Source organism: Euprymna scolopes, chromosome 23 (assembly GCF_053919585.1).
Source record: "Euprymna scolopes isolate OS-2025 chromosome 23, ASM5391958v1, whole genome shotgun sequence".
NCBI classification, from domain to species: Eukaryota; Metazoa; Mollusca; class Cephalopoda; order Sepiida; family Sepiolidae; genus Euprymna; species Euprymna scolopes.
The window spans coordinates 89566571-89586774 of NC_136504.1; the positions used below are offsets into that span (position 1 = coordinate 89566571).

Below are 20204 nucleotides of genomic sequence, written 5' to 3' on the forward strand. Positions count from 1 at the left end.
GGATTAAATAACTTTCTTGTAAATATTTAGATATTTATAAAGAATCGGAATCGGTAATTGTATGAGAATCGAGAATTTAGTAAGGGATCCGTATTTGTATCTGAACCGGGAAAAATATTTGAATCGTCCCATCACTAATATATATAAATGAAAAATACGATAAACGCAATTTCGAAAAATGCAAAGCTCTCACTGTAGAAAGTGTTGCATTTCTCTACTTAATCACATTTCATATTTATATATATATATATATATATATATATATATATATATATATATATATAATATATGAAATGAAATAAGAATTACAATTAAGTTTACCAAAAATAATCCAAAATAGCAAACTTAAAGTATATTATAAATAATAAAGACTTAATATTTATAAAGTAATTCTAACCAGATGTAAAAGCTCAATAAAACCAAATAGGATATAGAGCTTATAATAAGAACAAATAATTAATAAAACATGTTAAAAACACTTTAAGAAGAGTTAAAACATTTAATTTTCAAAAAAGAAACACAAATTAATGGATTGTCCTTAATCCGCGGGGTTTCGAAAGAAATAATTTCTCTTCTCCTCAAAGATTAGGAATTAGCAAAATTCGGAATCAGATTTTTCTTAATGAAACCACAAGTAAGTCATAGCTTACTTGGTAAAAGTTTAAAAAAATAGTGTAGCAGAGGGAATTGGGAAAGAAAGAAAAATGATTTCACGTCAATGGATGTTCGGATGAAGAGTAGAATATCCAATAACGGTAAATTTCAAGAAAAATTGATTAATTTTCCATATCCAGAAGTAAAACTTCAAAGGAACCGCGTTACTATGTAGTTCAAAAGGCAGACTTCCGTGAAATCATTCACAAATGGGTCCAAGAAAAAGAGAGTGGGTTCAAAATATTATTTTTTAGATTTTAAGACGCTTTTTAAATACGAATAAAGATTTTACGTGAGATTTTAAGATGCTTTTTAAATACGAATAAAGAATCAGAAAAGAGGAATGGTGATTTAGTCATTTTTAGAATAGAAAAGGCAATGCCACAATGACTCAAACAAAATAACGTTGAAGAGGTGCAACAATTAATGCAGGAAAAATTCCAATCCTCTAATGAGAAGGAAAGTATTTCTTTCGAAACTCCACGGATTAAGGACAATCCACTTGGGTTTCCCTTTGGAGAATTAAATGTTTTTTCATAAAGTGTTTTTAACGTGTTTTATTAATTATTTCTTCTTATATTAGAATTTGCAGAATGCGAAAGGATTTGATTATTTCAACAGTCAAACAAAGTCACAGCTCAAACGAGGCATGCACGCTAATAAACTGGCAGTTCAAGACGAATTTCTCTCTAATGTGAGCTCATCAGTTTAGCACACCCTAACTCTAGATTCGAAACCCGAACTTTTTGCATGCGTGACGAGTACACTGCTATTTGAGCAACCGCGACAAGGTCTATTAACTAACACAGGTCGAGCAAACCACGGCGGAATTTGACTATGGAACGTACGCATTACGCCTCAAACAAGTTCAGATATGTTCAAGTGATGATCCCAATTGAAGGCAAAACTTATTTGGAACTTCTGTTGGCTTTTATGGCTCGTGTAAGTCGCGCTGTTGTTTGATTGTTGAAATGACTATATCCTCTTACATTCTGAAGATTGTTGGAGAACATGGTCCAAGCGAGTATAAAAATCGTAATTGTGAGACATGGACTTGGGTTCTCGGTGCCATCGCCGAATTTCGCCGCGGTTCGCTTGATCTATATGTGGCGCGGTTGATCAAGTGTTGCGGTAGTCTCCTTGCATGCAAGAGATTCAGGCTGCATTTCCCGTGTTAGGATATGTTCAACTGATGAGTGCAAATGAAAGCGAAACTTGATATACCGTCATTTATCCGCAAATTCTTCCCGAATTGTTCCTTTTTACTAGAATCCCGATGAGGGTAAACTTAGACACCCTGTCAGTGTATTTCTTTTTAATGTGAGGCATATCCAGCTCCCTAAAAGAGGACCTTTGGAGTCGAAATATGAATTAAAACTGTCTTAGTCTAGAAGGACTTCTTCACTGATTGAGGATAACATCGATTAAATCCACCATCAGAACAGATACTACTCTTCTTCCAAAATAAAATGTAAAATTATTAGTTTGGTATTAAAAAAAAGTCTAACTAGAGATGAGATAATTGAATCTCTCTCGCCCTCCAGCCGATATTGAAATTTTATTGTAAACCTTTGAGATGTTTAATAAGAATTTCGAAACAGCGAGGTGAGAAGCAATTTAACGTACTTTTCGAGCGTCAGGAAAGCATAAGTAACGCAAAAATAAGAATTCAGCACGCTTAATAGACCAGAATATTGTGGTCGTAATTGAACAGAAATATCTTTTATCGATCGGCGTTATAAATATTGATTGATATAATGCATCTATTTTCAAATAAGAATGTCCTTATCCTATTGGACTATCGGCAAAATGCTGATGATTTTCCCTCATTTGTGTTGATAAAAAGGCCGTTTTATTGTATGAAAAAACATGTGTATTATCACTGCGTTGAATTCTTGAATCATGTGGTGATGACTGTCATAAGCTTGTCCTGTTCTAAATGGTCATAAATGTTTTTACTTACACAAAATCCTGACAGTACGGCTGATTTAATACTTGTATTATTATTCGTTTGTATCTAGCAGGCTTGATTTATTTCACATCTGATCTATGTAACTTTGCAATGTTTTCCTTGTCTTGTTAGGATACTAAGTCTAAGCATTTGATATATATATATATATATATATATATATATATATATATATATATATATTAGTGATGGGACGATTCCAACATGTTTCCCGATTTAATTTCCGATTCTTTTAAATCTCTGAATATTAAAATATAGAGATGTTATTTCTCACATATATATTTTTTCTTTCACCTCCTATTCCCCTTACGTCACCCCTTTTTTTTAACCAAGTAAGATCTGTGACTTACTTGTAGTTGCATTAAATACTTTTATATGCAAAATCCGATCCCGCATCTGGCTAATTCCTGCCCTCTGATGAGAAGGAGAGTATTTCTTCGAAACTCCGCGGATTAAGGACTATCCACTTATCTTGTGCTTGCTTTTTTAAAATTAAATATGTTTTTAACTCTTTTTCAAGATGTCTTTTAACATGTTTTAGTAATCATTTGTTCACACACACACACACACACATATATATATATATACGTGTGACTATGTCGGAAAAACAAAGAAACTTTACTGGACATAGAAAAGAATAATGCAAAACGAGAAAATTACCGGTTTCTTCTGTCTTTAGAGAAAAAAATGTGTTTTTTTTGAGGAAAACAGAAAAATTAAATACACATAGCGATAAATGTTTAACACGCGTGTCATTATTTGAAAAATTAGACATATACAACGTGTGTGACGATTATGTTAAAATAGGAAAAAGTTGATATTGAAAAAAGAAGACAAATAAACTGAAACATTGATAAAATGCAGTGGAAATGAATAATACTTTAACTGAAATCAGTTTGTTACATTAGGTCATATTACATTTCTTGAATGCGGATTTACCAGCGTTTGCCTGAGGAATAACAGCACATTCTGAGCTGTAGATAAGATAGTGATAAGAGAAGGATTACAGAACTTTCTATGCCATTGAGTCGTAGGAGAACGAACTAAATTTTGAATATAAACCAGTTTGTAAAGTTAAAATTATGAATAAAAATGTTTCCATGCATGATTATTGCGTTAGTGGAATTATTGTATTTGAGGTCCCGTTCATGTTCGTAAAAGCTGGATTTCATATTTCTAGTTGTTTCGGCAATATATATATAAATATATATATATATATATATATATATATATATATATATATATATATATATATATATATATATATATATGGAGAGAGAGAGTGAGATAGATTTTGTTTTAGTTTTAGCGATGTGTTTTGAATGGATTCAATTAAGGGGTAATGGGGTTTAGGCTTATTACCGTGGAGTCTTGATTTCGAATTTCGCTAGATTCAGCTTCTCTGATGAGTTGTAGACGACGAAACACCTGTCAGTGGATAATTATTATTATTATTATTATTATTATTATTATTATTATTATTATTATTATTATTATTATTAATTCTTTGTTCTTATATATACTTTGTTGGCATTCCTCAGTCTAAAAGGCTACGAGGTTGCGTATGTAGAGGTTGTGGTTGAACACAGGTTTAATCAGCAAAAGAAAACTATCTTCAATCTACATTGTCGGTTGCAGACATCGCAGGTGAAGCTCGGTGCATGGTGTAGGCGGCGTGTTCGATTCTGTTGAGTAGCCTTCCTGAATAGTCTTTTGGTCTCCACCCGTTCTGCAATGGGCCTTTTTCTAGTGGTCATACCTTTGATTACCCTTTGTCTCCTTATATATATATATATATATATATATATATATATATATATATATATATAATTTGAGGTTATTACTTTTCAGAGGTAAGTTAACTAGCGAAGTAAAACTAATTTCACATAGATATTCTGAAATGGTAATATAATTCACACCAACCACTTAATTGCACCTGATATACACAAGTATACTTAAAATTTTAGATGAGTTAACATACAAATACGCAGATAACATCCCCTTTTATATTTCAGTGAACCCACCTTAACTTCTTAAACGGCCACCCTGTTTACTTAACTCCCACACCCCTTTTTCGTCTTGTTTTTATACACTTATAAATTCCATCACTTCTTTCTATCAATAAATCGCTTTTAGCGAGAGTTGACCGGAGATTCGCTTTCAAATAAGCTAAACTGTCTAGTAAAGTCTCTAGTTACTAAAAACTAGCTGACCGAAACATGCTCATGACTAAGTAGCAGTATATTACTGCGTATATAAAATGAAATAAATAAATAATAATATGTAAGTACAAGAATTTAAAAAGATATGTTGAAAACACTTTTGCAAGAGTTGGAAACATATTTTTCGAAAAGGAAAAAAGCAAATAAAATGGATTATCTATAATCCGCGGAGTTTCGAAAGAAATACTTTTCTTATCATTCGAGGAGAAGATTCCACAATATGGGGAATAAGATTTACCCTGTAAAGTATTAAATTAATCCGAAAGTATGAAGTAGGTCATACTAGCGTAAAAATGAAAATAAGTGAAACGCTTATATATATATATATATATATATATATATATATATATATATATATATCTATATATATATATATAGTGATTTAAAGGTTACGAGTGTTTTTGAAGCATGTAAAACGATGTTACTTTTTGTATTTAATATTTTTATTTTTTATATTTCAAGCGGACCTCCGCTCTTGCTCACAAAAAGTATCGAAATGAAAAAAAAAAAAAAAGAAAACCGTTGAAAGAACTGGAGATTTGTAGCGTGGACAGCGTTCATTCCTAGTAATCATGTTCGAAAAAGTTCACGTGAATTATTTTAGCCGTTTGTGGAAGAAGATTGTGTTTTTTAAAGTGTTTAATTTAAACGGCAAAAATGAGACGCAATTGATTTCAATATGTATAATGGAATAGAAATGAAATTGTTAAACGGTAAAAATAATGTAATTATTAGTTATGAATAATAATAATAATAAATAAAACCACTGAAGAGGGCAGAGTTAGAGACAATGTCGGCTTTTTTAATGGTGAATAAATTCCTTCTCTCCCTCAAAGATGGGACGAACAATAGATAAATAAGGTAAAACATGTATATTGTAAATATTAAAAAACTGCATTATAAACACATTCTCAATTCTGCCCCTTACTTTTGGAGGTTCCTATTTTTAAAATAAATAAATGTTATAATTCTTTTCCGAACCTTTGCAAATGATTCAAATTTTAGTATGTTATTATGGATGATAACGATTATCAGTTGTACAAAATTTCAGGTTTTCGTAGTTATTTCTAACAAATATTAGGTTTTAAAATGTTGTCCCTCTTTTTTTGGACGCTACTGTATATACATATTTCATTTTATACATATAGTATACTGTAGTGTATGTATGTATATATATATATATATATATATCTTTCATAAAAATATAACAGGGAAATTACATAATTGTCGATGCAATAATTTATTTCAACCTTATGGTATTTTCAAGCATCTAGACAATTACATTTTTGATACTCAAGAGTATCAAAAATATAATTGTCTAGTTTAGATGCTTGAAAATACCATAAGGTTGAAATAAATTATTGCATCGACAATTATGTAATTTCCGTGTTATATTTTTATGTTATTGCTCTGTTTACCACATTGAGCTCTCATACCAGGATTTCCTCTGGAATTATTCCATTATAACACTATATATATATATATATATATATATATATATATATATATATATATATATATTTAAGCGAGATAAGACACTGATAGAATTCAGATTAAAAATCCTGATAGATATTACTTGAAGTAATACTTTCAAGGTAATCCTAGCCAAAAAGGAGAAGCTCAATATTTAAGAATAGAGCAATATATAAGTTCCGTAGTTAAATTTTAAATTCTGAAAAAGAAACATTCTATTTAAGAATTTGAACTTAAATCAATAGGTCAACACGTTTAAAGAATATTAAAATACAATACCCGCTGCCGAAAAAATTCCATTAAGAACCTGTATGCTCGCTCAATTTTAACACCCCCTCTTTACCATCTCTCTCTACTTCACCCCACTCTCCTCTTTCCCTCATCTAAAAGGCTTCCCTCACCCACTATCAACAAGAAAGCGAACTGTCTTTCTACCGGGACTCACACCAGAAGCAAGCCGTCCAACGCACCGTTCTGAATATCATCTCCAGGATTATTTTGCTATTTTCCTACCTATACGATTTATTTCAAGGTCCATTGCATGCTTAACTCAATGCTCAAATTCTATTACTCACGGGGATAATTACAATGGAATGGTATATCCACCTAATATCGGATACACTTTGTCAACACCGAGAAAGCATTTGGACTACATCAACCAATACACACTCAACGCAACAACGAATAAGGCTGTCTCGTATACTTTTCGAAAAATCAATTAGGAGCAATACGCTTTCGCTATATGGGAATATTACTTTCTCCCCTGGGTCTATTTTTTGCCCACCTGGATTTACAACTCCCAACGACATTGGACTCATTCCGATAATGGATTACCTAGGTTGTATCAACTTCTCTTTTCGTATAATTTTTTCCATATAATTATCCACAACTACTAAAAAAAAACTATTTTCAATAATTGTGCTGAAAATCAAAATTAGCGTCCATTCGCAGCTGAACATTTTGCTTACCGCATTTCATTTCCTCTGGTGATATGAGCCATTGTTGCAAATTCATGGATTAAGAAAATTAAAATAACCCCTTCTATATATTCCTTTTGTAAAACAATAAATTCTTTTCAATAATATATCTCTATATGTTGTTTTTTCAGAATTTAAAATTTAACCACGAAACTTATATATATATATATATATATATATATATATATATATATATATATATAATATTATCCAATACCTACAGACACTAGTGTTTCATCCTTTCGGGAATCGCTTATGCCGGGAGTCACGATAAATACCAGTCGATAGATCCGAACCCGGCGACAGAAGCCATCTCAGGCTTCATTAGCAAGGACCCATTCCATTCGGCTACCGTTTACTGTGAGAAATGCTGTTGAATTTTAAACATTTATTTTTTAAATGCTTATTTAACATCTTACAGAATTGTCTAATCCTTATATGATGATTTGTGCATAAGAGCTAAATTGACCGACTTTAATTCAACTAAATTGCTCAACGATAAAAACGAGTTTCTTAAAGTGGCTGACATGATTATTTACGATAATAATTATTAAATACCTACAGTCACTAGTGTTTCACCATTTCGCGAATATATATACATATAAGTGAACGTGTCTGTGTACATTTTCCTTCGGAATAACTCTGTCAATTTTCAGTCTACAGGGTACTGAGATTGGGAAAATCTATGCGATCCGTTTTCGGCCAGAAATTTGGCTGTTAAGGGGTCAAAGTTTAACGATTTAACCTTTGAGAACTCTACCAAACTCCTCCGACAATTTTGGGTCTAAACACTTGAAATTCTAGATATAGGTTCCTTGGACATGGATCTAACTTAATAACTTGATTTGCACCCGAAACAATAAATGTTAAGGGGTCATAATAGGGGTCAAAGTTTAAAAAATGACAGTGTTTTTATTTTTTGCTTTTTTTGCTCAGCATACACCTCCAAATACCCGGGCAATGCAGGGCACCCATGCTAGTAATATATATATATATATATATATATATATATATATATATATATAGCACCATGTAGCTACTCAGCTGGACAACATCGCCCGCTCTAATGTTGTGTGGTTTGTTTTTATTTTCTGTACTGTTTTCTCTTCGGGCTGTTTCGTCGTCTCTCACATTGATGCCTGACGACGAGGGTTGCAACTGGGTTCAAAGGTATCTCTAAAATAAAACAATACAAAAAAAACCTCCGACGCATTCTGCAAATATCAGTTGCACTGTGGGTGACACCGTCGACCCTCGGAACGATATGGTACACATCTTAGTCTTCTGCTGTGGCTTTTTTTTTGTCATCGATTGATCAATTCATTTTCCCATCTGCTCTAACCTACGACCCGCATTCTACTGTGTCCAACTCGCAACTGTTCTTAATTTTAATTGTCATCAATTTTCACAAGTACAAACTGATCGTTCTTTTGTTCTCGTTAAAATTAACTATATTTTGGTAAACACTCTGATTTCAGATTTTTTTTTCTGTGAGCTGCTGAACAACTTCCAATGCCTGTAGGATGATGGACTTATTCCTTTTTTGTAATATTTCTTTACTTTTAATTCTGGACTTTTTTGAGGGAGACGTCGAAACGATTACAAGTATAATAATAATTTGTAACGTTATAACATATTTATTTGATAATCAGATTATATAAATATATAACGTTATCGTATGTGTATTAATACATAATGCTTTCACATGCATATTAAAGTATAAAGTTTCACATGCATATTAAATTATAACTTTATCATATGTATATTAATATATAACGTTATCATATGCATATTAATATATAACGTCATCATATGTATATTGATATATAACGTTATATGTATAATATATAACGTCATCATATGTATATTGATATATAACGTTATATGTATAATATATAACGTTATCATATGTATAATATATAACGTCATCATATGTATAATAATATATAACGTCATCATATGTATAATAATATATAACGTCATCATATGTATAATAATATATAACGTCATCATATGTATAATAATATATAACGTCATCACATGCATATTAATATATAACATCATCACATGCATATTAATATATAACGTTATCACATGCATATTAATACATAACGTCATCACATGCATATTAATACATAACGTCATCACATGTATAATAATACATAACGTTATCGCATACATATTAATATATAACGTCATCACATGCATATTAATATATAACGTCATCACATGCATATTAATATATAACGTCATCATATGTATATTAATATATAACGTCATCATATGTATATTAATATATAACGTCATCATATGTATATTAATATATAACGCTATGCAAACCTTAGTTAATTAGAGAATAAATTTTCATAAGTTCTTTCTAAACAATTTTGATTGATATACAATTATTTCTGTCCTCTGCGAACGGATTCATATTCTTGATATACGAATTATACAAAATCATCGACATTTTTTTCCTTGAGACAGTTCCCAATCCGTCTGTAAAAGCAACACTCTAATCAAATGTTTTTATTTATTATTTTTCTTTTTAATACTGTCACTCCTTTCTGAGTAGTTCATCAACTTTGTTAGATAAAAAGTAGGAGGCATTATTTTGGAATGACTTTCGTATTTTTACAATTTTCTTAATTTGTCAATCATATTTGTTAAAAGCAATAGTTGCTTTGAGGGAAAATATTTGTTATTTGCTATTTTATTTGAATGTCCAGAATTCTATGTAATCACGTGCGTTTACCTTATCAAGGTGTTAAATATTTTCTCGCTAAACATCGGTAAGTATTTTTAATTCATATAAACGCGTAATACACGTTTTAACTAACCGCATGTCTGCTTGGTTTTAAACGGATATTTTGTTTTTATTTTCTTATTTGGGAACTAGTGAAGCCTTTTCAAGGCAACCCGTCGACATTTTTGTATAATTTACATACATGGTATATCAAGAATATGTACGTGTTTGAGAAGCGCAGAAATATTTTTGTTAACCAAAACTGTTTTTTGAATAGACTAATAGAAATTTAATCTTCTCGTTAAATGAAATGGGAAAATAAAAAGGAGCTCTAGTATTCTACTATTACGCTATACTTGAACCATTATTAGATTTCATAAAACAGTTTTAAATGACGAGCAATAATTATACAAATACATTTAAGATCTGATTTACCAGAGCCGATCTCGTGGATTATAAGTAAAACAGATGACTATCAGCTAAATAGTTCTAGGTCCGATTCCTAGCTTGGGATAGTTGATAACGCTTCACACTTACGCAATCATTAATGCAGAAGATGACGATCAACAATAGTCGAAGGAATCGAACACCTCTACAAAACAATCTTGACTCCATTACCAAAAAAGGTGTGGGAACTACACACACACACACACACACACACACACACACACACACACACACACACACACACACACACACACACATTGTGTGTGTCAGTTTTTATGTATATAATGTGCAAAGGATTTGCTTAAACATTAAAACTTATGCGCACGTCTAGAGATATAAATATATATCGGTGATTCCCAAAAGGATGAAACACTAGTGTCTGTAGATATTAATTAATTATTATAGTAAATAATATATATATATATATATATATATATATATATATATATATATATATATATATATATATATATATATAATTATCAATTATCTACAGACACTAGTGTTTCATTCTTTCTAGAATCATCAGTGCAGGGTGTTACGATAAGAATCAGCTCTCTGGCTTCATTAGCAAGGGCCCAATCCATTCCGCTATCGTTAACCGCGAGAAACACTGTTGAATTTTAAACATTTATTTTTTAAATGTGTGTGTGTATGCATATATATATATGTGTGTGTGTGTTTGTGTATGTCTTTATGTATATAATATGCAAACAATTTTACATTACGAACTTTTAAAAATATATTTTTATTTAATAGTCTATCTGCAGCGCTTTCTGCCATCACGATGTGTTTTGTTAAATTTGAAGGCTATTTAAAATTCCTGGATCAGCTCATTTTTTTCATGGGGAAATGGTTTATGTATTTTCTTTTTTTTAAGCTAGTATTTTTACATTATTTTTTATTTAGAATATTTTATTCATTATATATATATATTTTTTAATTTCAGGAAGGAGATTCAATTTTATATAGGTTAATAATTTATTTTATTTCTATTTTTTTATTTTAATCCTCATTTCATCACTTTTTTTATTAATTTTAATTATATGTGCTTTTTTTCATGTTATATATGTGTAAAATTGTAATTTTATTATTTCTGCTTTTTATAGAAATTTCTCTGAAGATTTAATACAAAGGTAACAATTATTTGATAACCTGAGGCTATGGTATACCATGCATCGTTTTGAATATTTTTTTTAATCCTTTAATTTCTAACCCTATTTTATAATTGAAACACAATGTTTACATATATCAAATGCTTTGGATGTGTATATTTCTGTGTTCCATCGATACTCGGATATTCAATTGTTAAATATACGCAAACCTATCATCCAGATGACGTATGTAATCATTAATTCTTTAATAATGTTCCATAACTTTCTAATCCATTCCATTTGCTGCTGGCTGGTGTCATCGTGCCTGTCTTATCCTCCCGGTTGACAGCCTTTTCATTCTCAATTTCTTCTTTTTTCTTACTTAACAAATGCCATCTGAGTTGGGTTTTTTTTATTTAATAGAACTCTTCACTGATTTTAAACCCCTTTTTAGAAAGATGGAACTTAATAATATGAGACCATATGGTAATAAGCCGTTATATCTCGTAAAAAATACTCATTTTAATAATAATTGCAGAAATGAATTAAAAAATAAACTATTTCCATTCGATGTGGCTTTTGTTTATTTTATATTTTATTGTTTTCTTCTTGTGGACATCTGAGCATTATCGATGATTTGTATTGATAGAAATTTAAAACACATATATTTGAATTTGTGCGGGCCGAAACAATTGTTAACTCCAATTAATAAAATAATTTGTGCGGGCCGAAACAATTGTTAACTCCAATTAATAAAATAATTTTTGACGAAATAATGTTCCTTTTAAAAGGGAAAGTGGTAAAAATTAAACGTATGTATACTTTATAATTAAAAATAAAAAACCCTTCCCGGACAATAAAACCAGTCAACGAAACCAATGTAGTTTATTAATTTAAATGCCCCATGGGAGAATGCATCTCCATCAATAGAAACACCAATAGCTACATTGTCCAGGGGATTAACTCTACATCTTTCAGATAAAAGCTTGTTTTATCAACACCGAAAACAGCATGGCCACTCACATTCCCAATTTAGAAAACTCCTAGCCGAAAACACGAAAATCATTCATGCGGTCTCGGACGTAAAAACTAAAAATACCGGAAGCACTGTACAGGTGGCCACAAAGTCACGCACCAAAGAACTTAATTTGAATAAATGTTACTACTATAACTTTTTTTAATTTTCTAACTTTTTTAATTAACATTGGTGCGTGACTTTGTGGCCACCCTGTATACTGCTATTGATGATCTTGAAAGGTTTTCGCTACTATTTAATTTTACAACTCCAAATTTGAATTTTGTTTACCTTACATAACATTCTCTGCCCATTTTATTATCCAAGCTGCCTTGGCCTTACATATACATAAGGCCAGGATTTGAAAGCTCTTATGTTCATTGAGTTAGCGCTTCAGTTAGTACATAATTTATGTCCGTTCCGACTCTTATGAGGTAACTACCTTGCCCTGTCTGTGAGTTAAATCACAGTTGTTCTTGTCTCATGACACAAAGCTGCTTAGATACTCTTTTCAAAGATGTTGCCCACACCTTACCCACCACCCAAAATCCTTTCTGCTAATTTCATTATTCGCTTCCTCTGCTTAGTATTGCCTAACTTTATCACATATCGTCTTCAACTCTTGCTATTATATAAAACCGTATCCCATGATTAGGTTTGGGAGGTATCGAATCATACCGCAGTTATTATTTAACTCAGATTCATGTTGTCCCAGACGAGTGGTAACTATGATAAATGAACCTATGGGTTAAATATATTTAACATTTTTATATAAATATATGCTTAAAAAAAACCCTAAGCGAATTTAAGGATAACGGAATCGAAAGTGATATCTACCTTTTTAAAACAAAAGTGGAGTCAAATAACTTACGATGGCGAAACATTTCTGGTTCTCTTTCAATTGAACTGAAGAGCATTGTACAATAGGTAAAAGTCACTTTCAATGCATCCAAAACCGAGCTACTGACTTTTCACCACCAACGCTCATATTTATTGAAGGGGACAGATCCCAGCCATAAGATAAACAATGTAAATAAGTTTGAAAATAATATTTATTTAAAATTCTCGGTTCAAAATGTTGACATCCAGCAACAAGCAAGAGCAAGATAGCAGTACATATTAATGATCACGATCATGTTGCAAAATGCACACATAATTTTCCAAATAACTCAACGTATGAATCGACGAACAACAACAGCCCAATTGATATGATTTACAGACGCTAGGATTTTTTTTAAATCATGAATTTGTCTATATATATATATATATATATATATAAACATATATATACATATATATACACATGCATGCATACATATATATATATATATATATATATATATATATATATATATATATATATGCGTGTGTATGTATATATCTGTATATAAGTATTTACATGTGCGTGTGTTTACGTATGTGTGCTTATATATATTTGCCTTGGGAAAGGCAAAGGTTAAGGGAATAAACACCGACAAAAATCCGGTTTGGAGTCCTGATAGGTAGATGGCGAAGCACTGCAACACCTTTCCGACGACTCTTGCACTTACGCTTGCTCCGACCGTAATAACTTGCCTTCCCCTCGGACTTTGTCTGCAACGCCAAGAGGGAAACCTTGGTAACTGGTCAAACCTACGTCTTACCCGCCCAGGCCTGCATCCAGTTTTTACCCGCTCAGACCTGCATCCGGTTTTCACTCGCCTAGGCTTACATCCGGTTTTCACTCGCCTAGGCTTACATCCGGTTTTCACTCGCCTAGGCTTACATCCGGTTTTCACTCGCCTAGGCTTACATCCGGTTTTAACTCGCCGAGGCTTACATCCGGTTTTCACTCGCCTAGGCCTACATCCGGTTTTCACTCGCCTAGGCCTACATCCGGTTTTCATTCGCCTAGGCCTACATCCGGTTTTCACTCGCCTAGGCCTACATCCGGTTTTCACTCGCCTAGGCCTACATCCGGTTTTCACTCGCCTAGGCCTACATCCGGTTTTCACTCGCCTAGGCCTACATCCGGTTTTCACCCGTCTAGTCCTACATCTGGAAAGCCAACTCCGGCTTCGAACTGTACAGCCAGAGCAGATGCTGTAGTGCACTAGACAAGATGCAGAACGCCATTGTCTTATTTGACAGAAAGTTGCTGTCATCGTATGTTTGTTGTTTCAACGTTGATTCGGGCCCAGTCATTTACGTTACATCCAACATGCACAGCAGGCAAACAAACAAGTATGGTTATTGTTTCGCCGAAGTAGAAATCTGTTTAATTTAGAAATTAATTTCCACCCTAACCTATTTCGGTGTATTTATCATCATACCATCAAACCTATTCTTATAGCAATTATAAATAGAATACAATTCTCTCTCCATACATCCAAACCACGGCTGCACAAACAAGCGAGTATAACCGGTCACTGTTTATAATTATGCTTATATTGCATAAGGTTGTCGGGTGAAAAAAGTCTTTCAAGTCTGGAGTTGAAGTCCAATCTAAACAAATTCAAAGTCTAAGGAACAGGAAAGCGGTTCGATCAGTGCACACAGACAGACTCGGTGACACGTGACCAACACGAACCAGCGTACACAATTACCAACCGGCCGTTTTTTCCTTCCTCCTTGCCTTCCAAAACGACCTGAACTTATAGTTGTCGAAGACCAACTGATTTGCATATATGCACGAGATTTTGCGAGAGTTTCCGAGATCATACCATTACAAAACGCCGTCGCATCTTGGAATTCTTTTCCTATCCTAGCTTCGCAGCGATGACAAAGCACACACGCGCACCTAGGTCGTTTGAACGGTAAGCCCTCATTTTCACAGCTTTCGCCACAAAGTCATTTCCGGTCAATTCAGTTCTAGGTGTCACAATTCTAATAAGAGAAAAAACTCGTAACATTAAGAGATCCACCAACCACGTTATCAGACAAAAAAGTGTCGAATATATGTCCAGCAATTACACTATATAGAAATCATACCAATATTTCATCAAATATATAGCAAGAGATCGAATATTAAATTGATCGGCCGGCCGGATAAGAGTTGAAATATACCACACGTGATCGATTAACAAAATCTTGTTTAAGTCTGAGTTAAGTGGAATAATTGCTTGTCAAGCGAACCATCTCCGATATAAATATACATGTCATATCACGATTTCTTTGTTTACTCGATAACTTTTAGTAACTTTTAATTTATATTACTATCTTTAATCAATAAGTTGTACTTTTCTTTAGTATTATTTGCATTCTACGAACTATTGCTCTGATCTTCAACGTTATTCGCACAACGGTTCGATCTATCAAACATGCTTCAGGTGTCTTTGTAAAGACTGGAGAATCTTTCTCTCAAACTTGCAGGGAAATCCAGACAGAATATTGTTTATGTAAGCCACAGGGGCAATATGCTTTCTCCCGTTAGGGCTGCCACAACATATGGTCTTTGCTTGCAGTATCTGCCTGAACAGATGGTATTTATTTGCTCCCCCACCGAGCAAATTAGGCACAAGGCCGATTTTTAATGTGAGGAGTGAAGGGAGGGGGAAGGGAAAAAGGGGGCCAGCTCCCGAGAGGTGCGAAATGGGAGCTGGTTAAAGGTCAGGCATGTGGGGTTGCCCCCACATCTGGTCTTTGCTAGTCATAGCTAGTCATAGCTTGCAGTATCTGCCGGAACAGATGGTATCTATTTGCTCCCCCACCGAGCAAATTAGGCACAAGGCCAATTTTTAATGTGAGGAGTGAAGGAAGGGGGAAGGGAAAAAGGGGACCAGCTCCCGAGAGGTGGGAAATGGGAGCTGGTTAAAGGTCAGGCATGTGGGGTTGCCCCCACATCTGGTCTTTGCTAGTCATAGCTAGTCATAGCTTGCAGCATCTGCCGGAACAGATACTACACTTTGATCTTGGCCAAAAGGCCAAGAAAAGGGTATTTATTTGCTCCCCCACCGAGCAAATTAGACACAAGGCCGATTTTTAATGTGAGGAGTGAAGGTGAAATGGGGACAAACTTCCCGGAGAGTAGGGGAGCTGGATAGTGACAATTGGTATGAAGGGTTGCCCCTACATTGACTAAGGTCTTATATGTGGGGTCGCCCCCACATATGGTCTTTGCTTGCAGTATCTGTCGGAAGAGATACTACATTTTGATCTTGTTTATATATTTTATTGCTTTTAAAAATTTTGAAAATACAATTAAGTAAAAAACAAAAGATTCTTAAACAACAAAATTAGACACAAGGCCCTACAAAGGATTGGGGAGGGGAATGGTTCAGGGCCTGTGTGATAAAGTGATTAAAAGTAACAAATGTAGAATTTGGAGTCTTACTCTTGACTGGCAACATTTACCAAAATACCTCATTCACTCTATGGATCTTTATCTAACTAATAAATCCCCAGCGTTTAAGAGTCAACAACATATTTACAATTTATAAACAGTTGCCTGTGTGTTTGTGTATGCATTTTTTAATTTTGTGTGTGTGTGTGTGTGTGCATGTTTGAAAAAAATTAAATTCAATTTCATTAGAAAATAAAAAGTTTTGGAATTAAGAGAAAGATTGTTCGTGGAGTGGGGAAACCTAATCAAAAGTGTTCATATCAAAAACCAAAAATAAATCCTACTGGGTTGTTAGTGAGCCCCCCCCCTGTACTAATCTAGGTGACTAGACCCCCCTCTGTTTTCCGGGGAACCGAAAACAAGCAGGGCGATACCTAATGGGGATTGGGGAAAATACCTTAATGGAAGTAGGAGAAAACAAAGCAACGGGTGGAGGGGGGGTTGGAAGGTGACCTCTCAGTAGGGGAGTGACTGGGGATGTTGGAAAAACAAAGATGTGGCACAAAGGGGATGGGCAGACTCAGAGGTTCTCTAGTACCAAAAAATAAAATCAGGAACAGGATCTCATTTGTACCACCAGTCAAGAGTCTTTTTAAAATAACTTAGCTAGAACCTAAGCGGGATGGGTTCCGAAGGACCCAGCACCACCCGTGCCATGCTTAAGGAGGGAACACGTATTGAAACTTGGCTCCTCGACGGATGCACAGACCTCTTGTCAAATTCCACTCTAGGCAACCTCCTCCAATCGCATCTGATCTTTACTTTAAGCAAATGTTTCAAGTAAACGATCAGATCCCGATCCGGAACAGATGTCCCTTCGCGGACCAACTTGAAGCGCGTGATCCAAATCACCATGCGCGCTACTGCCAGGATCGCCAGGAAAACCATTCTTTCCTCCCTGGGGAACGGCGGCTCCATGTTGTACAAAAAATAACCTTCGTCGAGATCGAGCGGACATTCGGCATCGATGCGAGCCGTTACCTCTCCGACGTACTCCAATAAGGGCTGGATCCGGCTGCAACTAAAAAACGCGTGCCCGATCGTTTCGGGCTCGCGTTCGTCACAGCGCGGACAGAAGCCCCGCGTATGTTCTTTGCTAAACTTTGATCTTAGCCAAAAGGCCAAGAAAAGCGGTGTTTTCATGGAAACTAATACATATATTTCTTAGTTATTGCTTTTTCTCTAGGCATCTTAACTTGCACAAGATGCTTTCAAAATGCCGGGTCACTTAGGGATGCTGTCCTGATATAATATGGACTATGTATTCCCAGAATTTTTCCGACCAGCCTTTCATGTAAGGTATAAAACTGTGGTGAGTTTTCGAGTGGTGTCCTTTGGTGTTTTATCCAACTTTTTTAGAGCTGATGTCATACTTTCTGAATAAGTGTTTCAGGAGAATGATCCTCTTAAACTGTCCATCTCTTCTAGACATTGCTGTTACTTCATACTGTTTTTTTTTGTCTCATAATGGTAGGCAACGGACGAGTCCTTTCTTTGCGTTTTGCGGTTGGAAGGAGTTGAAGTTTAGATAATTTTCGGCGAAAGTTTGCTTTCAATATACAGTCAACCTAAACCCCAGTTCCGTACGCGTTATTTTTTGTGTCGCTATTTTCTAATTTATTTAAGGGATTGACTGTTTAACTCGGTGGTATAAAAGCACTTAACTCGTTATAACATTTCCATTATCCATTAATAAATATCAAGGTAGAAGCTCTTTTGTTTGTGAGTGAAAGTTGTCTTCTTTACGTAAGCCTAATGACTTGCCAAGTTTTGATTTATATATTGATGTGTGCTTGCATCTATAAAGTGATATTGATTATACATTGTCCTATTGACTAGAGTGCCTCGATGTCGGCGCCAACTTTTGCCTTGTTCGAAAAGGTAGAGACATTTGCAACACCATTAAAGAGACAAATGTTCTTCAATCGACCGGAAATTGCGCTAAGAATCTACATTCTGGTAATGTTCTTCCCTTCCAATACACTACTCTCTCCCTCTGTCTTTCCATCACACACACACACACACATGTGTGTGTGTGCTTATGAGAGAGATGTTGAATGACAACTAGACACTATTCTCGAATGTCCAAGATTTCTCTATAAAGGATCTTTTCAGAACAAACCGACATAGATATTCTCATTTACAAGTTAACCTCGACAAAATATAAAATATTTCATAGTATTGGAAGCCCAACGAAAATCTCATTTAACGACACATTCTTCGGATTCATATTACAGTGTTAAAAACAACTAAATATACAGTAATAAAGAAGGATAACGCATAAAATAATGTAACTGACCCTAACCACAATCCTTTTATATGTTCAATTCCGGAAATGCGTTCTTACTGAACAGAGCCATAAAATCATATTTCTAACAAATTCAATCGCGTTTATGCAAATTAGCAATATGTGACTGTTTATAAATATATTTACCAATAAAAAAAATTGCAGTAGAAACAATATTCAACAATATTTTACTGGTTGTAATATATAACTCAAGACTTTATTTATCACACGCATTAAAGATGATCTCTTCCAAATCGTATGAATAAACTGAGTTTCGATTTTTGGTGTGGTCAATGTCCTGTCGTGGTACACGTCAGTCCGATAGAAACATGGTCGTTTCGATGGTGTTTTGCTTTCGGACTAACGTAAAATGTTCTGTGTAGGCTTATAAGGTCTACCTTCCCAGGCCTTGCCTCCCGGCTTTCGAAAGAAGCAAATATATCGCGTGTTGTCTGAGGCGCCCTCTCCGGAAATACCGACGTCTATTCGGGCATATTTTGGGGAGAAGCCAAGTGCTCCGTTGGAGCACCGACTCATTTAACCGCATTTCGATCTTAGGTCAAACCCTTCCGCGGTGGGAGAGAAGTACATATCGGTCAATATATATTCGTAATCCGCCATGTTGACAGGTAGTTACTACGACGGTTACTCTTTGTATATGTTGTTTTTTTGTTTCAAAATATTTTGCCTTTTCTAACTCATCTTTGTGATACTTCCATGCCCACAAAAATTTATTAACGTATCAATTTTGTACTAATCAAAATGTATAAGAAAAAACGACAGCTATTATATATAATTATTTACTATAATAACATTAAATACCTACAGACGCAGTGTTTCATCATTTCGGGAATCATCAGTGCAGAGTGTCACGATTAACACCACTCGGTAGATTCGAATCCAGCAACAGAAGCCATCTCTGGTTTGATTAGCAAAGACCTAATCCATTCGGTTACCCTTGATAGCGAGAAATACTGTAGAAATTTAAACATTTATACTTTA

The 20204-nt window shown here is 34.0% G+C and overlaps 1 protein-coding gene and 1 pseudogene across 4 annotated transcripts in view; one reads left to right on the plus strand and one right to left on the minus strand.

The window, feature by feature from the left end:
* The window catches only part of LOC145246048 (atrial natriuretic peptide receptor 1-like), a 1646502-nt gene that overhangs the window by 516894 nt on the left and 1109404 nt on the right, over positions 1-20204 (plus strand). For 3 of the 4 annotated variants that reach the window (XM_080107889.1, XM_080107890.1, XM_080107892.1), the window contains exon 3: positions 11595-11621. The exons of the other annotated variant lie outside the window; for it this stretch is intronic. In XM_080107889.1, the coding sequence (XP_079964015.1) occupies positions 11595-11621 (27 nt within the window). The remainder of the gene's footprint in view (positions 1-11594; positions 11622-20204) is intronic. 4 annotated transcript variants of the gene reach the window in all.
* On the minus strand, positions 16345-16509 carry LOC145246280 (U2 spliceosomal RNA; annotated as a pseudogene).